Here is a 24,880-nt window from a genome sequence, read left to right on the forward strand (position 1 = left end):
ATTTAAAATTGGTGGCAACTGAACAAAACCGGCGACCGAACCTTTCTCTTTTCGAATTGTTCGCGAAGTGCCGAGCTGTCAGTATGTGGCATAAAACATTGACTACTGTTGTTTACGTGTTTTTTATTGCTGAACTAGCAAAAGTCAATTCGCTAACGCGTAAAAATGTTCTACTCATGATAAGTAAGTAGAAAATTTGTAAAAAATTACCTTGATGACGTTTACATTTGCATCAAATGCTTAAGATAAAACAGAAATGTCGGCGTGCAATCATCAGCCGTTATCAGTCAACTATTAACGATTTCTACTTTATCGACATCAAAACATGAACACTTTTTGAAAACGTCAAAATTGAAAAAATATATTTTTACTAGGTTTAAAAAAAAAACACTTTATTGTAATATTAAAACTACTATTATAATTCTATTATGATTTTCTGTATGCAAAAACGTCCTTGGCTTGATATTTATCTTTTGTGCAATATAATTCTGAATAGGACAATAGGTGTTACAAACTGCAATAAAAAGCTAACATAAATACAAAATAAATTATTTAGGGTACACTGAACAGATAGGTACTACATATTCTGTAAAAAAGTGCACAAAACGTATGGATAAAATAATCGACCTAATAATACACTAAGTACCATCTAAGTACTAATACCCTTAGAGTATATACATTTGACTAATACCATACTAATAGGTACACAATAAAATGGAATCATTGGAGATCAATGTTACTCTACCCTTTTTCCGTTCTATTCCAGACAAGTCAATATAATTATCACTTTTACAAAAAATCTGTGTGTTTAAATAATATTTTTTTAAGTGGTTTTATTGTAATTTTCGCTTATCGGAAAAAAGGTGGTATCACCACAAGAACATCAAACGAAGATCATAAAGATTATTTATACATATGTATTTTTTATGTTCACTATTTTAATGTATTTTCAAATTTTCCTTTAAGCTGATGATGCTGGGTTTGAGATGGGGGCATACAGAAACAAAATATGTCAAACGCCTAACATTGATCTCCTGGCAAAGGAAAGTTTGATATTCAATAATGCTTTTACATCAGCAAGTAGCTGCTCTCCTAGGTGAATAAAATGGTTTTTTTTTTTCTTTTTCAGAATCTTTTTCGTCGAAGATGTAATGATAATTTTACAAAAATTGTATTTAAATAGCTAGGTACCATAGCTAAAAGTTTTGTAAATCTTCAATTATTCTCATAAAATTTCATAATGTAATCTAAAGAATTTTTAAACTATAATTATACATCTATTTGTGATTAGAAATCGAACTTTTTATGATTGTAGATTAAAAAACAAATCAAATATTTGAATTTGTTTATGATACAAATCCTTTACTTAAAGTATGACCTTTTTGCTGCGTGTATTTATGCATAGCTTTTGATGACAGTCCAGGGAAAAACCACATTTAACAAATACATCACGTCAACCAGCTAGGAATCGAATCTGGGTCCTCGAGCATGATAGGTAAACACGCCAACCACCACACTACGTGGCGGACTTATCTCCATTCGATTTTCCTTTTTGGGATTTTCACCTGAAATTAACAATCGTTGAAAAACTTTTCCAGGATTCTAGTTTTATTTCACACATATAACTGTATCCTGGATCCATCTCGACATGGAAAAAATTAGTCTGCGCTTAACAAAACTATTGTCATTTTGTTTATCATTAGTAAAGAAGTAGTTTCTACTTGCACGGGATTTTTTTAAATAACTTAATGAAATTAATTTTTACAGTCGGTCAGCTATTCTTACTGGAACACCAAGTCATCAGAATGGGATGTATGGACTACACCAGGGAGTCCACCATTTTAATTCATTTGACAAAACAGAAAGTGTCACAAAAACTCTGAGTAAACACGGGATCAAAACTGGTACAATTTCTAACAAACCTTACGATTTTTAATAATATTAATAAATGGCCACTTGAATCCAAATTTTTGCTGCCATATTCTGAATTTAATCCTTAAGAGATTTGTCTTCAAGATATCTCATCTTTGGGACATTAATAAATAAATAAATACACAGTATATAAAGTGATCACAGCCAATAACCCTAGATTACCATATTCCCTTCTCAAAAATATTCCCATCTCTACCAAGATTTATTATATCCTTATGGTTTTAAATTAATAGCGATTTACTTTTGTTTTTTAAGGTATTATCGGGAAAAAGCATGTCGGTCCATCCGAGGCTTACCCATTTGATTATGCTCAAACTGAAGAAAATAATCCAATCAACCAAGTGGGTAGGAACATCACTAACATGAAAATATTAACAAGAGAGTTCTTAAAACAGGTCAACAATGAATCAATGTTGGTATTTTATTATCTTTTGTGATACTTTTAATTGACAATAAACTCGCAATGTAGGTACCTACTATACTTTTGAAAGCCAAAAACACGAAAATTCTCATCATCATTCCCTTATCCACACCTAAGTGCATAAGGCACTTGATTAGTATTCCAAGTGTATGAGTGATAATTCTTAACGTGAATGATTGTCAGTCTCATGCTTCAGGCAAGACAAATCTCCTTTTCATCTACATGTCCCTATCCACAGCCGATTGTGCCCGCACACCAAATACAGCGTATATTGATGAAAGTATCATGAAGGTGAGGTGATCAGTCTTACGCTTCAAGTGCCAGTCTAGGAACAATGGAATATTGTTGTTTGAAACCGCCTTTTAAATCAATATTTCATGTCGACCTTCCCAGGAATCGAACCCGGGAAATCAAGTATGGTAGGCGAACGCGTTAACCATTACACTGGGCCGACTTATCTCCACTCTATTACTCTTTTCAGGGTTTTTACCTGGGAGTAGCCATCGAGTCAAAACCGCTCATCCAGAATTCTGGTTCTATTTCACACACAGAACTGTATTTTTCATCCGCCTGGATATGAATAAAAACATTTATTTCGTTGTATAAGTATGCCAACTTTTAATAAAAGAGCAGTAGGACGGCCCCAGAAAAGATGGGCTGATGATATTATCCCTGTTTTAGAATAAAATAAAAATTTGAATAAATATTGTAAGTATTAATTTTTCACTGTATTTCTTACAGTAAAATGTGTAAATGGCACCTCATATTGGAATCTTGTTTCTGGGTCAGAACTCTTCCGATAATGGTTTAAGTTTTTATTGCATCCATAAAAGCAGCTTTTGCAGGCTAACCCAATTTGTTCAAGAATTTATTATTTTATCTATCATATTATATACGCTCATTGAAATAAGAATATTTATGTTTAAGAAGTATAAAAATTGAAAAATATTTTCAGGCATTGTCTAGTATGTAGGTGAAATACTTCAATCAGATGAATCTCACCCACATTAATAAAGGTTTCAGCTCTTTAACTTCACAAAAATTAACAGATGGGTGAATTAAAGAATTTTAGATTTATTTTTTTGCCTAGACTTCCATATTTTCTTTTCTTAAAATTATAATATTTGAGTTTGTCCAAATGTTTGTAGACAAAAGATTGGATTTCACCCCCTCAGGAGTCATTAAGATTAACAAATTACAACAGGGATGGCGAATACCTTAATGAAGGGAATATGGAAATCAAGGCATTTACAGAGCTTGTGACCTGTCATTGGCTGGTTTGAGTGGCCACTTTACACACTGTGTAACATTCACCATTTTTTCTATGATAGAACATACATATTTCTTCAATTCTTCCATTTGTTGATTTTAGTGAAGTTAAAGAGCTGAAACCTTTATTGTTGTGAAGAGATTCATCTGACTAGATTATATCACATACTAGGCAGCGCCTGAAATCTATTTTCTATTTTCAAACCCCTTAAACCACTCAAACCAGCCAATGACATGTCATAAGCCCTGTAAATGCCTTGATTTCCATATTCCCTTCTTTAAGGTATTCTCCATCCCTGTTGTAATTTGTTAATTCTCTAAAAATGTTCTCCATCTCTGTTGTAATATTATGTTAATGCATATATTTTTTGATACAGGCTTGCCTAGTGAAGTATAATGATTTTAAAATAAATAATCATTGTTTTTTAATATTCTGTTTACGGGGGTTTTTTAAAAATTATTCATTTCAAAAATCTTTTGTACATCTATTAGTTAACATAGTGGATATTGTTGTATGGTTTCCAGCAGTATAAATTCTCAGTTGTTTTTGATGAAAAATAAATGCCCATCTATATTGTGTTGATTGTGGTCCTGTGACTTCTTGGACTCATGGATCTTGGACTCAAGGTCCGGGGTTCGAACCCCACTCTACCTCAACTTGATTACCATTTTCTAATAGTGAATTATTTACAACTCGTTGAAAATGGCCCTCAAAATGAAATATATGGGTAAATCATAAGAACGAAAATATTTATTTAAAAAGAAACAAATAAAAATATTGTCTTTATTTATTATTTGGGTTTTCAGACCATTTTTCTTATACATTGGGTTCCATGATCCTCACCGCTGCGGCCATACGACACCACAGTTTGGCCCTTTCTGTGAGCGCTGGGGGACGGGAGAGGAAGGTATGGGACACATACCTGACTGGTTACCGTGGTTCTACCAGTGGGACCAGATCCAGCTCCCCTATCATGTCCAGGTAATTCAGACAGGCCTTCACATTAACCGTAAATTTTTAATCAAAAGAATGTTTTAATTAATAACAAAATATTCAGCTTTTAAACAATGAGGAAGTTCAGTGGTTTTTTTCATTTGTTAGTAGACTGTCAAACTATTCAAAAAAAAAATACCATCACTGCTATGATTTTTTAAAGTTTTGATATTTTGAAATTACTCCGCCAGCGCCTGTAACGTCACGAGTTGTCGTCGGTGAGTTTTACTGACTTTTAAAAGTAGAACCCCATAGCTTTCAAAATACAGTAAACGTTTAAAAAAATGGCTACCCGGAAACCGAAAATCCATCACAACACATAACAAAGCTATAATGGATTGGTTATTCTTTACAAGAAATTGTGATGTTTCAAAGTTAATTTTTTCATAAATTTTCGAGAAACTTTACAGTACAATTAAATGTTCTAATTTTTACCGCATGTAAGAAAACATTTTTTATATCCAATTTCCTGTAACACTGAACTTTCATATAAGTCTACATAGAATACAAGACTTGATATATTTTTCTTATTTTTTAAAATAATAGTCGTATTTTGCTATAACAGGCATTAAAAGAATTAATTTTATAAATTATGGAAGTTATATTACTAAACAGTATATATTGTATGTTAATTTTTTATTTTTATATACCCATTTTTTTAAATATCTCATCTTTTGCTGAATGTTTTTTTTTTTTTAGATTTTTTGAGTCTTTAAGAGTTAACATTTGTAGGAATTTCATCAAAAAGTTTTATTGATAGATCATTTTTTCCTTAAAAATGTCCTAATTTATTTGATTCAACCATCCCCGTATATATATTTTTTAATTAACAATTATCGATTAAATGATTTTTTTGAAAACAGAACTATGGTTACTTCCATATATATTCGATATTTCCTTACTTCTGTATTCTTTTTTTTATTTCATGCAATAAAAATAATTGCACTTCTTTTTGTCTTCAGGACACGGAAGCTGCAAGAAGGGATATTGCTGCACAATACACTACAATTTCAAGATTAGATCAAGGTTATCACCATTTGGAACTAATATTTACAATCCAAAATCAAAATTATTATAATCTTAATGGTGACATCTTTCAGGAGTTGGATTAATAATGAAAGAGCTGGAATCTTCCGGTCACAAAGATGACACTCTTGTAATATTCACATCAGACAATGGAATACCATTTCCTTCAGGCCGCACGAACCTCTATGATTCGGGAATTCGGGAACCAATGTTTATATCTTCCCCAATACACAAGGAGAGAAGGTTCAAGGCCACGTACGCAATGAGCAGTTTGCTAGATATTGTACCTACATTATTAGATTGGTATGAAATCCCAGACAATAATACAATGGCTGATAGTGAAACTGAGAAACCAGGCTTAACTGGAAAAAGCCTGCTACCTCTGCTGATCAATGGTATCATATTTTTTTTATTACATAATTTTTATCTATAGATAATTTATTTAGAAGTTCAGTGCTACGGTTAAAAAATGTTTTCTAACGCGTGGTAAAAATTAGAGCATTTCATTGTACGGCAAAGTTTCTCAAAAATGTATGAAGAAAATTATAAAAATGGGTTAAATAAAAATAAACTGCTTTGCAACATCACAGGTTTATCAGAGATAATGTAGAACTATAACTAGTTAGGTTTATGTGACCATGTGTTATTGAACCAACTAATTATTGTTTTGTGGCAACCATGGGTAATCATGATTGCTACCGGCAACAGACTTCCGTAGCCATGTTTTTTGATGTTTAGCGTATTTGGGGTACAAATTATAATTGTACGAAATGAACGTTAATTAAACCCATGTTTTCTTCCTTCCTTGTCAGTTATGTTTCACCGTTCAGAGATGTGTTTTGATAACTTACCGGCCAGAACTCGTGACATCGCTGGCAGTGTGATTTCAAAGTTTCAGTGGGGATTTTCAAAATTACAAAACTTTTTTTAACTTAGTTTTTAACAAATAAAAAATACATAAAACCACTAAATTTCTTCATTAACAGAAAATTTTGAGTAATTACCACACGATATTGTGTTCTTATTAAATGAAATAATTAGTACCATTTACATACATGTATTATTATTAAAAATATATTGTACACAATTACTTGTCAATCATCATCATCATCATTCCCTTTCCGCACTTAATGGTGAATAGGACACTGTATTCGTACACCAATCGCAGTGTATCTTGATCATTTTTGTTACATGAAGGTAAGATGATCAGTCTTGCGCTTTAGGTACTAGTCAAGGAACTATTATTAATGTAAAAACACCTTTTTAAATAAATATTTCATGTCAACCATGTTGAGAATTGAACTCGAGACCTCTTGCATGGTAGCCAAACGCGCTGACCACTACAACACTAGGCCGACAAAAAAAACTTTTGTAAAACTTGTATATAATACAACAAAAAAAACTTTTTTACAAAAATAATGCCTGATTTAAGGTCAGGTGGGGTAAGAGTGTCGTAGTTTTTTGTAAATGCAAATTAACGCTTTCTGTGTCTAGAATATTGTTTTTTTAATTTTTTTAATTTACTTCAAAATGAAAGCATATTTATTATTATTTTTTATGAAGCTACTTTTTGCACTAAAAACATAGTATTATTAATAATAATCTAAAAATCTGCACGACTAGGTAAGAATACGAGAGCAAGTTATCTTCTAATATGGTCATAGTATAGATATTATCTCCATTATTACAAATAACTAGAGTAACCGCCAAGTAAATTTGTACCTTCAATCATTTAAATGAGCAAGAAAAAGAACTTTCGTCCTGATTCGGGGCAAGAGTGTCATACAAAAGCACGGTCAAAAATTATTCCTCTTTTAAAAAAAAATTAAACGCGATAGTTACATCTTTTTCTCGATTCTTGAACAACAAGGCATCTCTCTGTCTGACCGACTTAGCAAATAGGCCCTTAATTCTATGGATTTTGATAGATTAGCTTTTGTTCCTCTTGCCCCATCTGATCTTATATAATTTTTATCTGTATTACATAAGATATGATATATTAATAATTCACTTGTTAATCCATCTTTTTTTATTGTAGAACCGACTCCTGACCCTGAGGTAGCCATATTTGCTTCTCAAACCCATCACGAAGTGACGATGTACTATCCGATGAGAGCCGTGAGGACCAATAGATACAAGCTCATACATAACCTGAACTATCGAATGCCATTCCCTATTGATCAGGACTTCTACCTCTCTCCTACATTCCAGGTGTGAATTCTTATTCTAAATAGAAAACATATCTGTACAGCAAGATTACAAATCCGCACTTGATTTTTCTACCATATTTATAATCTAAATTACTATTATTCTTTATTGGGGCACAGTGTGCAGTCTAAAAGAAGTATACAGGTCTGTGTGTGAAATTGAACCAGAACCCTGGACGAGAGTTTTCTACTCGATGACTACTCTCTAGAGATATGTCTGTCTCATAGTGTAATGGTTGGCGTCTTCGCCTATCATTTTTGAAATCCTGGGTTCAATTCCTAACAGGCTGGACGTGAAATATTGATTTTAAAGAATGTTTAAACCGCAATACAGTGGAACTCGGCTTTAATGTCATTGAAAGGACCAACAAAATTATGACATTATGAAAGAGACTCCTTGAAAACGCTATTTTGAAGAATTGAAATTTTAGAAAAAGTCTTAATATGTATTTCATTGACATTGTGTTGATATGGACTACATTACGTTAAACTAGCAATATTAAAGTTGATACACAAAGAGTTCATTTAAAAAGGAAACTACGATGAAACTCACGTTCGCTGTACACCTATTGTCGAAAAGAGTCTGTAATTTTTTTCTGAATAGTCCTTTCAGAAAAATAAATTTTCTGTGGCTCTGTGTAAATGCTGAACTACATCGAGTGTGGCAGCAGACGTTTCTCTGAAGCGCAAGAAACTTAAGTGTTTCGGCAGCATTTGTAGCTTCTTGTAGCGGTGGACAAATGAAATTGGCGCTACAACTGAGATTGGTGTTAAAACCGAGTTTTCGATAACGTTAATACATACATTTTGACCGGATTTGCTAAAAAGTGACATTATATCTGAGTTGACGTAACAGCCGAGACCATTACAACCGAGTTACACTGTATTTCATTGTTCCTGGACTTGCACCTAAAGTGTAAGATGATCAAACTTCGCTGCATTTGGTTTACCATGTAGTGCCCTATGCACCACTGGGTACAGAAAAGGGAATGATGATGATGGTGACAGGTTAGACAATACATTTTTATTCCATTACTGAGAAGTTATCTGAGAGAGCTCATTTAACCTCTTTCACAACATGGACTATCTCTTTGTTCTAGTAACGAGAGAACCCTTTTCATACCCTGTCATCGCTCTAATTTTCTTGCCTCCTCTTTCACAGTAGTAGCCGCTTGATTGTGGAATAATCTACCCACTAATGTTAGAGACGCCCCTTCTTTATTTACATTTAAGTCAAGATTGAAATGTCACTATCTAAATATTTCAATTGTTCCTTTATCCTTCTTCTTTCCTTCCCATCCCCTCTCCTCTTTTCATAGTATAGTGTTATTTTTTTTTTTTATATATATATTTTTTTTTGTTAATCTTTGCTTTTAATTTTTGTATAAAATTGTAAGATTCAATATGTCCATGTATTTATAATTTTCTCAAACTGAACGGTTTGGGTAGGTAGGAAGAAATTGCCTTAAGGCAATATGCCCGCCCTTATATGTATATGTATATAAAGTGTCAAATAAATAAGTTATACTACAAGTTATTAGTTGTTCTACATGTGTGTATAAAATTCTTGTTTTGTAGGATATTCTCAACAGAACGAGAAGTAAAGAACCACTGCCGTGGTATAAAACTCTGAAGCAGTATTACAATCGCCCTCAGTGGGAGTTTTATGACTTAAAAGCAGATCCAACAGAATCACAAAACCTCGCATGTAAGTTCTGATGTATATTTTTTTTATCGCGGTGGCGGGTAACGATGCAGCTATCATCGACGTGCAGATTGTGAGTGGAGTGGAGCAAACACTTAACCGAACTGAATTATTACAAAAAATAACCTTACCTTCGATCAGGATTAAGGTCCAATATCACTACGGGCATTCTCCGAGGCTCCCGGGCAAATTTCAACAGGTGGACTATAATATAATACATACCATGGTCCCGTGGTAGTGTTGTGGACTCACAGATCCCACTCTACCACAACCCGATCCCCATTTTTCCAGGACAAGTTATTTTCAATTTTTAGGAAATTATCTGAAATTCAAGTATTTGACTAAATAATAAGAACTCAAACACATTTTTTTTAATTTAAAAAAATGTTTTCAAAATAATAAAGTATTAATAGACCAGTACTGTGGAAGTCAAAATATATAATACATTTATAAAAATGTTCATAAAAAATACTAAAAAAACAAAAAATACTTAACATTTTAAAAATAAAAATGGCAATTCAGTAAGACGTTTATTATGGAAGTTTAAGCATTTACAGGGCCTATGATCTGGCATTGGCTGATTAATGTGATCACTTTAAAAGTGATCACACCAAAACATTCACCATTCTGTTTTTTTTTAAACATTCTCTTGAATATTCCAAAATGAAGATAAAAGTGTATTTATCATACCAAAAAAATAAGTACATTAAAAATTTAAATCTTTGTGAAATGCTGAAAATCTTAGATGGCACTATAAGGAGAGGTTTTCCCTGTGTCACTTCCATAAAACTACTCTACCAAATCTGTTATTCTAATTCTAATTTCTTGCATTATTGTTGTTCTAGGGAAGCCATCAATGAAGGATGCCATGGAAAAACTGAAAACAAAGTTATTTAACTGGCAAAAGGTGACGGCTGACCCTTGGATCTGTGCGCCTGATGCAGTTTTAGAGGATAAGGGAACCTACAAGGACAATCCGCAGTGTATGCCATTAGATAACGAGTCTTAGTTTAAGCACACATTTATTCCAATTATTTACGGTGAACAAAGCCCTATCAATTTTTTTCAAACGTAATATTAAGATGTTTTATGAGGCTATGTTATATTTATATATTGATAATGAACCACCAAGCCAAACAATGTTCACATCATATTTTCATTAGTTAATATATATAGAACCCATTGAAATTTTGTTAGATAACCCATTTGTTGATATTCTATTTCACTAACTGATGTGAAAATAGGTACTTTTTACACACCGGAATCTCATTTTACACAGTTTCAAAATAACACGGTACAATAATGAAATTTAATAATTAATTTAACAACACATAATATTAATATAATTGTACTATTCATTTTTGGAATTCTCCACATCGCTCTTTTAATTACCAGGCACAGAGAGATATGCGCAAGAGAAGGGTGATAGTGAATAATCTTTGTTGCTTTTTTAAAAATATTTTGTTGTTGTCTTTTATTTTTTAACAAAATTAATGCACAATATATATTAAACAATTATTTTTTTTCAATTGCACAACGGTTTTTACGTCTGTCCAAATCAGAAATGGAAACCTGTCCACAGTTGCTCTTTTTTAGTGTACTTTGTTTACACGGTACTACGTAAAATGTAAAAAGGGGTTCTGGTGTACTTAAAAAAACATACTTCATTTTTATTAGAAATTATCAAATAAAACCACTTTGGTACATAATATATTATGTTTATATGATTTTTAGGTTACTCTTTTGGGATATGTATGCACATTTTTTTTAAATTTGATTTTATAATCATACATTTATTTTATTTATTACATTCATACTTTTAAGATTTTTTCTGATACCTATATTGTAAGTTATCTTTGAGAATGTCTATATTATGTAATTGTGTATGTTATAGCGGAATAAATACTTTTTTATTTTTGTATAAAATTCAATCTTACTGTCAAAATTCATCATTCCCTTTCCACACCTAATTGTGCATAGGGCACTGCATTGGTACACCAATTACGGTGTATCTTGATCATTTTTGTTACATGAAATATTCTAGTGTAAAACACCTTTTTAAATAAATATTTCATGTCAACCATGTCGGGAATCAAACCCGAGACCTCTTGCATGGTAGGCAAACGCGCTGACCACTACACCACGAGGCTGACGGTCAAAATTAGGTACCTACTAATCCTGAGAGTTTTTAAACAAAGAGTTATCCTGTATAATGGTTTTCTGTGGCCTACTTACATATTATTTCCATTTACTTTGATAGGCCTGAAACATTACAGTTAGTCGGAGAAAGTTCCTGGTGGAAGTTAATTGTAATTTATTACAGAAATAAAAGATGTATGAAACAGGTCTTTAGTTATTCGAAATGTGTATCAAAGTAGAACTCATAATTTATTTCCAAAATGAATGTTTGTTTTCACTGCTTTGAAATTTTACAATACATTGGTGTCTGTTATATGAGGGGAAAATATAAATATAAACACAAGTAAAAGAGGGCACATACTGAATAAAAATGACTTTAATAAATTAAGTACAGTTATAATCATCCGCAGTGGAGGTGCGGATTACTTCCATTGTCTATGGTTATAATATATTTTTTTAGCATCTAACCAACTTTAAATGTTATGGTTAGCACCAGGTAAGGCTTTCTTTAAGTAAGTGACCCTACTCACAATTGTTAAATGTAAATAGAAACTATGCACATTACATTTGTGTTAATTATCGCACAATTCGAAATTATCGACTATAGTTTAAGGAGGGCAAACTTTTGCTTATTAATAATCTAAAAATATTAGCAAAAAATAAAATATAAAGATTTTCAGGATTCTGAAAATAGTTAAAATCATCAAAATTATGTTTTAGTAATTATCTTTACATTTGGCAAATCCAGCTACAATTTTACACTCAAAGTTTTGAATTTCATAACTTTTTTTAAGAAATGGTAACAATATAACAAGTATATATTATTACCTCAGTTCTTTGTTTGTCAAAATGCCTTATTAAGCTCAAAGATTTCTAAAATGTTATCTTTTGGAAAATATGAATATTCACTTTAATCATTTTTAATTTTTATAAGAAAATTATAAACAATTTTTAAGACAACAAAACTGAAACACCTAATATATACCTACATATTGTGGGGTAATTACTACAACTAGGTAATATCAGATTTTTTAGTTAACCACTAAAAAAGTTTCTTTGCATCCTCCTCCATGAATGTTACAAATAGACAAGTTATGCATTCAAATCATAATATTATTGCCCCACTATATTATCTTCTTAATGATTTTAAATTCAGCTTTATAGGTTTCAATTATATAGATAAGCAAAGTTTATGATTCCTCAATAATTTTCAATGATTTCTTGGCAACATTTTATTTATTTTTCTTAAATTTGAACGATTCAAATTGCCAAAATTTCTGCTCAAAAAATAATATTTTAATTTTGTATTAAAATTTAGTCGACAGTGGATGTTGGATTACCTCTTACCATGAAGCTATTCTGATATGAATATAAATTTTATTGTAGCCCACAAATGTACCGCCATGGAAAGTTAAATCAATGAGCAACTACTAAAATTTATTAAAAAAATATTCAAACTAAATAGGTATTTATTTTGCAATGACAAGGAGATATTTGTTTTCGAGATATTCATTTTTCATTTTTACCACCCAAAAGGCATTTCCATTCCCTTCCACTATTGTTTCCCAACTCAACACGGGGTAGTCCTATAGAGTTGGAGTAAGCGACATTATTTTTGTATTTATTCACTGTGTAATAAATACTAATTATTGGTAAAACATGTTTTAAAAAAATAATAATTTAACGAAATAAATAATAAAATATTATGATATGCTGTAGTTTCAAAGAGGCAGATTTTTTTTAATAACATAAGTGCTTAATTCTATCAATGGCACATAATAATTATAATTTTTGTATCTTTTTCCATGATTCATATATTGTCTTGTTTCATTAATAATTCTCAAGTTCAAGGCAGGAAGTATCCATGCTACTTTCAATACTAATTAAAGTATGGCTAAAAACTAACATTATAAGTACGTAGCACATTTTTATACTATTAATTTATCACCTTTAACGCATACTGTTCATAATTTCTTTACTATAAATTATTTTGAAGGGGTTATGAATAGGTCAGTCTAAATTAGTAAGCTTAAATAACAAATATACTTAGAAAAAACACATTCTCACCTCTAGAAGTTTTCATACTTATTAAGTTTGCATATATTTTTGCTACACATTTTGTTATTATATTCATAAAAACCTATATTATGCTGAATCACTCTTTGTCAAATCTTTGAAAAATTAAGTACACAAATAACTTCCAAACAGCTGTTAGTGCTTAAAATTTTTAATTAATTGTTATTTTATGTATGGTCCATTCTCAAGTGATGTATTAACTTGCAGGCAAAAAACAAATCTTATTCAGATTAAGTTGAATTTTTTGTTCCAATCCAAGATTGTATAGCTATGAAGGCGAGATTTTTTTTTCATTTATTGGGTGTTTTTTTTTTTTCAATGCACCTGTGTGTTTCTTTCTTTTAAGATCATATTCAAGGCAGAATTATTTATCAATCAGTTAATGTTTTTTTTACCTTATACAGATAAAAAATTCCCCTTGTATTGTTTAAACATTGTTTTGCGTTGCTTCTGAATTTCTTTAATCATGTGGTTAAAAGTAATATATTGTTGGATTTTTAAATAATAAGAGTTGTATGAAAGAAAGATAAATTAAATTAGAAGATAAATAAATAAAAAGATGAATTAAAATGAAAATAATAATAAATGAGTCGTAAATAGATCTACATATCTTCGAAGAATAGAAAATAAAAATTTAATCAGAAATATTTGGGAAGTACCTGAATGCGTTACTCTCTAATAATTTGATGAAATCTATTTTTAAGAAGATATTCACAAGTGTTCTATTGATATAATTAAGCATTTTAAATATGCAGAATTATTCCTATAGATAAACCTCTGGACGAAGCCTGCACCAAGCGCAAAATAATGTTGATAAAGCCCTGTTTTAATGTAAACACATTTTTTACAATCAATAAATCAAGTCAGATGTACATTAATTATTTACATTGATTTTTTTTTTAACAGCATCACTTGTACTAAGGCTTATTAAATTGAATTATCAAAATATTTGAAAAAATATACATCCTACACACACTATTATTTTTTTATATAATACTATAAATTGACTGAGATGGTAACTTTTTATTATCTCAGATTTTTATTTGAATAAAAAGTGAGTTGGTAAGATTCTTATAAATAATATTGCTCTACAATAAAAAATTGTGTATCCACACTAGTAAAATAATTAATGTAATATCAAGTTTGCATTCTTATGCAGTCACTAGACTTTACTTTAATATTATATTTATTTTTGAACAAGAATACTTTACAGCACACAACCAATTTTCGAAAAATTGATACTTAATAAATATTTTGATTACACACTAATAAATATTTTGTTTCGACAAATCAATCTAATAATTTAAAAGTATTGTAGAAAAATACTTCGTCTTTAAACCATACTCACCACAAACATACAATTTCAATTTTTTGTTGACATCGATAAATGTTCAAACCCTACGATGGATTTGTTGTAGGATTTTGCGTAATGTGGAGAACAGATTTGATGTATTTGGCTGCCTCATTTAAATTCTTTATTTCATCAACAATTTGATAAGTGTTCTTGGATTTTTTAACTTGTTTTTCCACTTCTTCCAATGTTTTGACCACATCTTGTAACTAGAAACAAAGATAATAAGCATGTAAAACCATGTTTTGTGAACAGGGCCGGACCTGCCATAGGATCACTTAGCACAAAAAACCAGACAGTCACTTACAAGGGAGGGAAATATAATATCTTCTTATTAACACACTTCGGTCAGGAAAGGTATTGCGCCTGTAGACCACTGGCGACGGGCAAAAATAAAGGTCCCCCACCAATTTAGTTTAATTTGTTTGAAATCGCTATATCTTTGAAAATAAAAAAAATATTTCATTAAAAATTTCTATTTACTAACTCAGCATATCCAAGCTATAAAATTACAAACTAAAACCAAATATTATTTGTAATTCAACATCATTATGGTTCAATTATTTAAGTAAAATTCGATTTCTATTTTATAACCTTACATATTTTGTATTTTATTTTATATTTTGTGTATAAAAAAAGAAGATTTGCATTACTATTTGATAATTATGTACATATAGTTAAGACCTTAACAAAGAGATTGGTATATAATACTCATATAAAAATATTGGATAATTCCTTCTTTTTTGCCTTTAAAATGAGGCTGGCGCAAAAGGTATTTCTACCCTTCGCGCCGTTAAGCATCAATCGACTGAACGGGTAGAAATACCTTTTCCGCCCGAAGCGTGTTAATTTACAAAGTGTATATCCCTTTTCAGTAAGTGACATAGTGCTAGCGCCCCTTAGGTCCGACACGGCATCTAAACAGTCATTATAATCATTTTATTTTTTAAAAAAGAGAATTTAATTTATAATTTTAATAATATAATTATTTTCTTACGAGCAAAGAATATTTTTCAAATCTTTGATTTCTTTGGTGGTTATCATACATGTTCTTGAGTAACACCACAAGAATTATGTAAACAATTAGTATAAATATATGCAATAATGAGGGCAAGCGACTTCTAATCGAATGCATATTCTGAATTTTCGTGCCATCGCCAAACGGTAGACTTTTATCTGGAAACAAGAGAAGGTAAATACATTTCCAAACTTGAATTCAAAGGATGTTAATAAGAGCCATCAAAAGGAAGAAAAATACTACAGCAAAAGTAAAGCCAGTAAACCTGACTTTTTTTAAACTTACTAGACTTTTAAAAACTCTTGAATCGCCTGTTCATATATCTCTATCTTGATAAAATAGGAGGTATTTCATCAGTTGTTTAAACATATACATAATTTTATATAATATTCCCAGGGAGTTATGGGAAAAACCCATTTTCAAATTTTATTATGGAAATACCCAACTGCAAAGCACCCTTGAGTTTTAAGTTATAACATAAAAAATGCACTGTTTAGAAATAAACTGTAATGCTTATTATAAATGGTGGTTTATGAAATTGTCATTTTAAAAGTGAACTTATTTATTATTAAAAAAAGTTTTATAGTATGAGTGAAACCGATAGAAAGACCCTTGGTCTTTTAAATGGTTTTCAGGTATGTGGAGGGAGTGCTTTCATATTGTGTACATATTTTAAGAAATGTAATATTAGGGTGTTTGTAGTGTGCTTGTATTCTATATCTCTTATTATACCTCTATGCAAACTCTAGCGCACTAAATTCGGCGAATGCGCATTTGCGGTCGCAGGCCCTACGGCATGGAATGCTCTCCCAGCAGAGGTCCGAAACTGTGAGAGTGAAGTGATGTTTCAGAAGAAACTTTAAACCTACTTGTTCTCTAAATCATTTGAATAAATCCTTAACATGTGGTGACAAAGTACATGTTTTTCTTAAATTAAAAAAGTTAAAATTAAATATATATCTTTATATAATCACTTTGTAAAGCGCCCTTGAGGTATTATATTACGAAAATGGTGCCATATAAGTTATCCATAATAATAATCATAATAATAAAAAATTAAAAAAAATAGTTTGACGATGTCGGTCACGACGAAACCCGGTCACTAATAAAAAAATTATAAAATAATTATAAATAAAAGTGGAAAAACCTATAAAGTATTTTTATTATTATAATTAAAATGCAGTTCCACCAAGAAATGTCGGTAGAAAAACTCAATATAATAATAATAATCGTCAGTTGACACGTAAAACTCTTTAAGTACAGATTTATGGTAGAGTGATTAAATGTCACTAAGTTCTATATTTTTCAACAATCTCTTGCAAAACTATAGCTAGTGAAATTATACAATCCTAAACAGCTGTTTCGAGGATCTTAGTGACTTAGTGACAGAGTTACTACCATGGATCTGTACTAAATGAGTTTTACCTGTCAACTGACAATATTATCTATACTATGTACCAAATATTCCACATAGGACAAGGGACAACATTTCAAAATTGCAAGATAATCTGTGAGAGCACATATTTACATAACGAGATATTTTTTACACTAATTCACACTAAACAAATAAAATACCATTATATGATTAATCCAAAGTGTTATAATACTTTTTACGTAGTTTGGTTGAAAGAAAACTTAAATCGTTTAAAGTACTTACCTTAATATTCTGGAAATTAACAAAAATGGTGCAGTTGCATGGATCATCTTGGTTTCATTTTAAGTATCTAATATTAACCCATAATTTATACAACTATCAGGGTTACAAAAACCTTTAATTTGTGAAATGCATCTATAAAAATATCAAATTATACCGATTTATCTGTTGTTTTGAGGCTCGATGATGAAAAATCTAATCTGGATGATTTTTGACGTTTGAGTTTGACAGAAGTGACCATAGAGGAAAGATATAGACGGGATAGAATAAATACGACACCGAGAGAATAGACAAAGCAACATAGACAGGTCGCAGAATTAATGATGGGATATTTAGATAATCGAAATACAAGCATTCGAAATATGCAAATAATCGAATCAATTGATTTTTTTACCGTGAAAAATAAGAAAACGGCCAAAAAAAAAAAACAAAAAAAAACAAACAAACATTGGTAACTGTTGGGTGGGGGGATAAAAATACATCTGTAATAACAAAGTACTTCAAAATAATTATGAGGAAGTTCAGCCCTACGGGAAATTTGATATAAAACATGTTTTATTACGCACGGTAAAAATTAGAACGATAAATTGTAAATTTCTTGAAAACGTATGAAAGATAGTTCGCTAAAATCAACCAATAATATAGCTTTGGAATAGTTATATATCAGCCTCGTGGTGTAATGGTCAGCACGTTTGCCTGCCATGCAAGAGGTCTTTGACATGGTTGATTTGAAATATTTATTTTTAAGGGTGTTTTCACACTAAAATATTTCATAGTCCCTGGTCTGGTATCTGAAGCGTAAGACTAATCATCTGACCTTCATGTAACACAAAATGATCAAATTACGCTGCGATTGGTTTACCAATACAGTGCCCTATGCACCATTAGGTGTGGAAAGGGAATGATGTTGACGATGATAGCTATCCTATTTCCGGGAAACAAACTAACAAACTTAATACGTCACACGCAGAGTAATTTCAAAATAAAATCAAAATTAAAATCACAGTGCTGGTGATACGACACACAAAAACGTTAAAAGTTGTGAATGTTTACCCACATGTCAGAATTCATATCTCGATTGTCTCGAAATGTCTAGTCCGAAATCATATTTCGATTGTCTCGAAATCTCAAGTCCGAAATCACATTTCGATTGTCTCGAAATCTCAAGTCCGAAATCATATTTCGATTGTGTCGAAATGTCAAGACCGAAATCATATTTCGATTGTCTCGAAATCTCAAGTCCGAAATCATATTTCGATTGTCTCGAAATCTCAAGTCCGAAATCATATTTCGATTGTGTCGAAATGTCAAGTCCGAAATCATATTTCGATTGTCTCGAAATCTCAAGTCCGAATTCATACCTCGATTGTCTCGGAAAACCATTTCGAATTAATTCACTCGAGATATCTCGATTATTTTTCCGATTAGTACGAGTGAACTCGATTAGTTGTAAGCATTTCGAAATGTCTCGATCTTTTTAATAATCGAATATTTCGATTATTTTAATTCGATTCTTCCCACCATTACGCAGAATACATAAGCATAGATAAAACATAAATATACTGTCACTTTGGTCACTTTCACATAACCTCAAATTTTGAAAATTTACATTTTATCGTTTCATTAAATTTTATTTGTGATCTGCAGTTGTAAGGGTTAATCTTGTGATTCTCTAAATTCTTATAGAATACGTAAAGTAGGTAAATCATTCAAAATACATATAAATTTATCACATCATTACTCAAAATGTACTTAGTGGGTACCCCTTTTTTCAAATTTTAGCCAGAAATGAGTAACTACGCAAAATATTCCCAACTCGTACAGTCTACAACTAATTATGGAAAACGAATGAAATTTCTATCGAACCGTATCTTTGGAGAGGTTGCCAGACCTACAAATAACAAATCAATGAAAGTTGTGAAAATGTTTCAAAAAGAGCCATTGCATCTAAACCGTGATATAGTAAACTACTACCCGAGACATTGGGAGACCCACTTACTTACCATGAAGCTAAGAGATTACGGACTCTTCCGAGATGAGCATCAGGACTTCAAAGAAGAGATGGCAAGATTAAAAGCTCTTCGAGGAAAAGCACCCCCTGTCAGAGGCTCTGCCAAAAAGGCATTATCAAATTCATAAACGCTTTATTTAATCTAAATGTTTTGTAAATACCCTAGCAACTCCCGACCCTTTTACAACCCTCACAATAAAATTTTATAGGATTGATGATGGTATTTTAACTTTATCCACCTAGTGGTGTAGTTGTTAGAGCATTTGCCCAGCATGCTAAAGTCCCGAGTTTGATTCCCAGCATATAATATTGATTTAAAGGGTGGTTTTTCACTGCAATACTTCATAGTCTAGACTGGCTTCTAATACAAGATGCATCATCTTGCCTTTAAATAACAAATGATCGATATACGTTGCATTTGGCATACCAATGTAATGCTCTCTGCATCGTTTGGATGTTCTAATTCAAAAAAAGAATATATAAAAAAACGCAAATCTTTTGTAAACAAAGGAGTTTTTGAAAAAAAAAAGTTTACCGTTCTAAGCTAAAAAAATGTTTTTGCAATGTGCGGATCAGAAAAGACCTTCAAACCAGATCCGGGCAAGTGTGTGGGGTTTTTAATGCATTGTCTGGGTGCAGAGAAGGGGATGATTGAAATTTTTACTTTATTATTGTTATTATTGATTTGAAAATGTTTATTTTAAATGGCTAAAATGCTGATGAACCATCCAGATGTTCCGGATTCGATTCCTGAAGAGATTTCAACAATAATTAAGTAAATGTATTTCTACAATGTTTGATTATGTCCAAATGCTTGCAGACTGGCTGGATTTCCTCCCTAGGGAGTTGTTCATATTTAAATTCATTTCAACAGAGAGAGAAAAATTTTTGAGAAGGGAATATGGAAGTCTAGGCATTTATAGGGCATATGACCTGTCATTGGCTGGTTTAAGTGGCCACTTTACACACTGTGTAACATTCACCATTCTGCCCATGTTTGAACATCCACATTTCCTCAACTCTTCCATCTGTTGACTTTTGTGAAGTAAAAGAGCTGAAAGTGGCCACTTAAACCAGCCAATGACAGGTCATAAGCCCTGTAAATGCCTAGACTTCCATTTTCCCTTCTCAAAAATTTTTCCCTCTCTGTTGAAATGAATTTGAAAATGTATTTCTTCTCACGCCTGTTCTAGGCTGTAATTCATCACCGGGGAAAAAAACATAATTATCGTCAGTAAAAGCCAAATGAATAGCATAACAACAATATATTTGTTCAGCAAAACAGTGATTAATACAGATTATTTTTAAATAATACAATTTAACATATTGATAAAGATTGTTATTGACATTATTCATTTGTGAAAATAAAAATAAAATAGATAAAATGATTGACACATTAAAAAAAACATAAAATTTTATTTATACGAACATCTGAATATGGAAGCATAATAAAAAGTTTTAATTTATTGTATTTAAAAGGAATCTATCATCGAAGGGCTTTATGGTGATGTTTGACATCCTAGTATTAAAACAATAGGAGTGTAAAGATTGAAGACTTTAATTATTATTCATAAATAAAATTGCACAGATGCACAAATTCAAATCCGTTGGTGAAATTTATTAATGTACATTTACGTATTTGTAACAGCTAATGATATCCGTTTTGTCCCCCATGAATGTTATATTATTATAATATTATCATCATTGCGCTGGCAATATCGGTTAAGTAACATTGTTGAGGAGATTAATAAAATAATTTATCTATTGATGATGGGGTTATTGTTTACATGTATTTTCATGAACAACAAAAAGGAAAAATACGTAATTTTATTTTGAAAATATATTTTGATGAGATGATGATGATCTTAATGAGATAGAAAGAATAATTGCTTTATAGATAGTGCCAGCGCAACCACATTATGTACATCCAATGGGGAGTAATGCATCAACTTACTTAGAATATAAGTAGTGAGTACATTTGATTAAATTTCAACCAATCTTCATAAAACACCTAAAGCTTTAATCTAAATTACTATGCACGAAATATCATACATTATTTTCATTGTATTATATTTAGTGTGTTAATTATCTTTTGGATAAAAAATCAATAATCATTACAATAATTTATTAGGACAAGAAACTATCGAATTTATAAAAACATAGAATATTTAATATAAAAAATCTGCATTTGTTTATTGGATGCGGAAATTAAACTATTTTTTTATCTGTTTATAACTTACATATAAATACAAATGATTGTAATTGTTATGTTCATTTCAACTTAGAAATAATGCTGAGTGAGAAGTCATTCTTTTATTTTAATATTAAAAAACAAAATTTTGTGAAACGTATTTGAATTTTTGGATATGCAACTTTATACATTCATATTTCTACTCGAGTCATAGTTATCATATAAAATATGTATTCAATTTGTGCTAAATAATTTATTGTTTGCCAAATATTTTTAGTGTAATTTTTAGGCCACCGAAATCAGTTCGCTGTTGTATCCAGCAGATAATTCAATATTTTTGCAAGGCTAATCTTTTGTCAATTTGTAAATGAAATTAATTAAACTGCAGCTTATGAAAGTGCGATTACAATAGGAATATTCATTTTATAAACAAAATAATTAATACATACACTAACATGGATGATTTGGTTACTCAAACTACCGAGGTAATTAATTTAGTAAGAAATTTTAAAAATACACATACTGCGCACAATTTGAACCACTAATAAATAACAACTACTTATGTGATTGGAAGCATTTCTGTACATTAATTTGTATTTTCCTTAGATAATAACCTTGTTGTCTCGGCAGATCAGGCCAGGCTACGAGGCCTCTCCGATATGGGTGCCACTACTTGACTAAAGCGTTACAAATTACAATAAAACCAAGATCCTTAATGTTGTAATTAGAAAAGTGTTATCTTTATAAAATAAAAATATATTGGTCCTGAATAATGAATACCGCAGCGCACAGTGTACTTTCTTATCAAACAGTCACAAAAACCAAATCTGACATTTAGTAAAAGTTTCAGTAAAAAATATCTCTCAAATATAGCTAAAGAATGCACATTTGTATCAAAATAGAATTATAAAATGTAATCATGAAAATGTACCATTTTTGGCCTTAAGTAGTTATGTTTATATTTACAAAATTCCATTTATTTAAGGTTATGTATACTCGGTGAAGTCTTCCATATAGAGTCTATTCCTTCCGTCGCCGGAATTAGGAAAACTAACGTGGTGGCTGGAACTGGACTTGAGTTTTTCATTTCTTTCCTCCAAGAGTTTATTGCGGAGACGCTTGATGATGCGGAGTCTCTCTAGCCAGTTGGAAGCATACGGAGTAGGTACTGTGGAGTTGGTTCTTAAGGACTGTGATACTAAAGAAGCCAGCTGTAACACAATAAAATTAGGAAATATAACAAAAACAAAGTTTTATTTTTATTTAAAGAACATTTTACAGTATACAAAAGAAAAAAAGCATTAAGTCATATGAATCAATATGTATTTAGTTCCACATTTGATCAACGTATTTTATTTCGCAACAACAACAGCAGACTCCTTTACGTTACAGAACAAAAACCAAACCGAAACAATTTATTAATCAAAAATAAGTCAATAATTTACCGATCAATCGCAATAAAATATACACAGCTGGCAACAATTATTAACTAAAATAATAAATTATCCGTGGAAGTCTGGAAAAAGTACTTTATTGCATATTACTCAAAATGTTCAAAATTGCAGAATGCCTTCTTTGTTTAAACACGCCTCGTACGCAAGTCATCATCATGCCTTACTATTGTTAAGTGTAAACATATTTTTATTTATAAATTATTGTTATTTTGGTTGGTTGGAAGAAATTGCTGTGTAGCAATAATACAATGTACAAAAGTTAAATAAAGATGATAAAGGGAATGACACCATTTCAGATTTGTACTTACATTAGCATGTAACGCCAACTGGCGAGCCAACAGGGCAACATTCTGGTCAGATATAATTTTTGGTTCTGTAGTATTAAGAAACTCTTTTTCAATAAGTTCTCCTTTGGTTTTGATGGTGACCTTGTTGGTACCGTGGTCCAGAGGTTCGATAATAATGCAGGCAAAATTAAAATGACCCTGAAAACAAATACAAAATGACTACAGGCAAACAACCACATACATTCCCGTGTGTGAAATAGAGTGTCTTTCGCTCCACAGCTACTCTCGGGTAAAAATCCAGAAAAAATAATGAAGAAGTTCGGTGGTTTTTTCTATTTCTTTTTATTTATTAATAGACTATCAAACTGGCCTCGTGGTGTAATGGTCAGCGCGTTTGCCTGTTAAGCAAGAGGTCTCGGGTTCGATTCCCGACATGGTTGATAAGAAATATTCATTTAAAAAGGTTGTTTTTTCACTGGAATATTTAATAGTCCCTGGACTGGTACCTGAAGCGTAAGACTGATCATCTTACCTTCATGTAACAAAAATGATCAAGATACACTGCAATTGGTGTACCGATGCAGTGCTCTATGCACCATTAGGTGCGGAAAGGGAATGATGATGATGATAACTATCAAACTACGACAATTTTTTTAAAATTTTATGTATCACCCTTTATGATTTTATAAAGTTTTGTAATTTTGAAATTATTCCGCCAGTAATGTCACAAATTCTAGTCGGTGGGTTCTGCCGATTGGGGAGTTGGCTTTCCGGAAACTGGAAATCTATCACAACACTATCATTGGTTGGTTTTTGTTTTGAAGAATTTGTGACGTAGTTAAAAGTTCACTGGAATGGATCTGAAGCGTAACAAATTACTAAGATGCCCTGCAGTTAGAGCTCCAATCCAGTGCCCTAAGCGCCACAGGGTGCAAATGGGGAAATCATGATGACAGGTGAACAATAGTAAAACAACTTAGTCACAATTACATTTATTCTAATACGTTGCTTTGTTTGTAATTTGATTTTTTTTTTATATTTTGTTATTGCACAAATGTCTATAGGATGTCAATGAACTAAGAAAGAATGACATTTTATGTTAGATTTATTCAAAAGCGAAGAACAAATTTTATTTTAAAAATCAC

The 24,880-nt window shown here is 31.1% G+C and overlaps 3 protein-coding genes, 1 long non-coding RNA gene and 1 other non-coding gene across 13 annotated transcripts in view; 3 read left to right on the forward strand and 2 right to left on the reverse strand.

The window, feature by feature from the left end:
• Positions 1-51: 51 nt before the first annotated feature.
• Positions 52-11,480, forward strand: Sgsh (N-sulfoglucosamine sulfohydrolase). Its single transcript, XM_088235201.1, has 10 exons — positions 52-183; positions 967-1,096; positions 1,768-1,904; positions 2,188-2,344; positions 4,430-4,604; positions 5,579-5,642; positions 5,717-6,037; positions 7,681-7,853; positions 9,428-9,557; positions 10,400-11,480. Exons 1-10 carry the CDS (start codon positions 84-86, stop codon positions 10,561-10,563), a joined length of 1,551 nt encoding a protein of 516 aa, XP_088091327.1. The 5' UTR covers positions 52-83; the 3' UTR covers positions 10,564-11,480.
• Positions 2,351-18,035, reverse strand: LOC148284739 (uncharacterized). Of its 4 annotated transcripts, XR_015823956.1 has the most exons (5): positions 17,796-18,035; positions 16,118-16,296; positions 15,118-15,329; positions 9,777-9,876; positions 2,351-3,025 (listed from the first exon to the last, which is right to left on the reverse strand). It is a non-coding gene; the product is annotated as an uncharacterized LOC148284739 (long non-coding RNA). The 4 variants fall into 4 exon arrangements; XR_015823955.1 differs by lacking the exon at positions 2,351-3,025 and having other exon boundaries at positions 9,556-9,876; XR_015823953.1 differs by lacking the exons at positions 2,351-3,025; positions 9,777-9,876 and having other exon boundaries at positions 12,052-15,329.
• Positions 18,036-19,347: 1,312 nt separating this feature from the next.
• On the forward strand, positions 19,348-20,018 carry mRpS33 (mitochondrial ribosomal protein S33). Of its 2 annotated transcripts, none has more exons than XM_088235308.1 (2): positions 19,348-19,488; positions 19,575-20,018. In XM_088235308.1, exon 2 carries the CDS (start codon positions 19,581-19,583, stop codon positions 19,929-19,931), a length of 351 nt encoding a protein of 116 aa, XP_088091434.1. In that variant the 5' UTR covers positions 19,348-19,488; positions 19,575-19,580; the 3' UTR covers positions 19,932-20,018. The 2 variants fall into 2 exon arrangements, with proteins under 2 accessions (XP_088091434.1, XP_088091442.1); XM_088235316.1 differs by having other exon boundaries at positions 19,355-19,492.
• Positions 20,019-21,051: 1,033 nt separating this feature from the next.
• gig (TSC complex subunit tuberin) overlaps positions 21,052-24,880 on the reverse strand; it is a 49,793-nt gene continuing 45,964 nt past the window's right edge. For all 5 annotated transcript variants that reach the window (XM_088235358.1, XM_088235350.1, XM_088235334.1 and 2 more), the window contains exons 32-33: positions 23,757-23,933; positions 21,052-23,205 (exon numbers count right to left, since the gene is read on the reverse strand). In XM_088235358.1, coding sequence (XP_088091484.1) covers positions 22,981-23,205; positions 23,757-23,933 — 402 coding nt within the window. In that variant the 3' untranslated portion in view covers positions 21,052-22,980. The remainder of the gene's footprint in view (positions 23,206-23,756; positions 23,934-24,880) is intronic.
• TRNAN-GUU (transfer RNA asparagine (anticodon GUU)) lies at positions 24,103-24,175 on the forward strand. The gene has a single exon. It is a non-coding gene; the product is annotated as a tRNA-Asn (tRNA).

Source organism: Micrasema longulum, unplaced genomic scaffold (genome assembly GCF_059751315.1).
Source record: "Micrasema longulum isolate JH-2025_06_02 unplaced genomic scaffold, ASM5975131v1 h1tg000093l, whole genome shotgun sequence".
NCBI lineage: Eukaryota > Metazoa > Arthropoda > Insecta > Trichoptera > Brachycentridae > Micrasema > Micrasema longulum.

Bases quoted from the DNA above. Each gene is read 5' to 3' on its own strand.
- Sgsh (XM_088235201.1), top strand. From the start codon at position 84: ATGTGGCATAAAACATTGACTACTGTTGTTTACGTGTTTTTTATTGCT. The intron at 2,345-4,429 runs GTTGGTATTTTA...TTGGGTTTTCAG, and splicing joins CAGGTCAACAATGAATCAAT to ACCATTTTTCTTATACATTG. The intron at 9,558-10,399 runs GTAAGTTCTGAT...TTGTTGTTCTAG, and splicing joins AGAATCACAAAACCTCGCAT to GGAAGCCATCAATGAAGGAT.
- mRpS33 (XM_088235308.1), top strand. From the start codon at position 19,581: ATGAGTAACTACGCAAAATATTCCCAACTCGTACAGTCTACAACTAAT.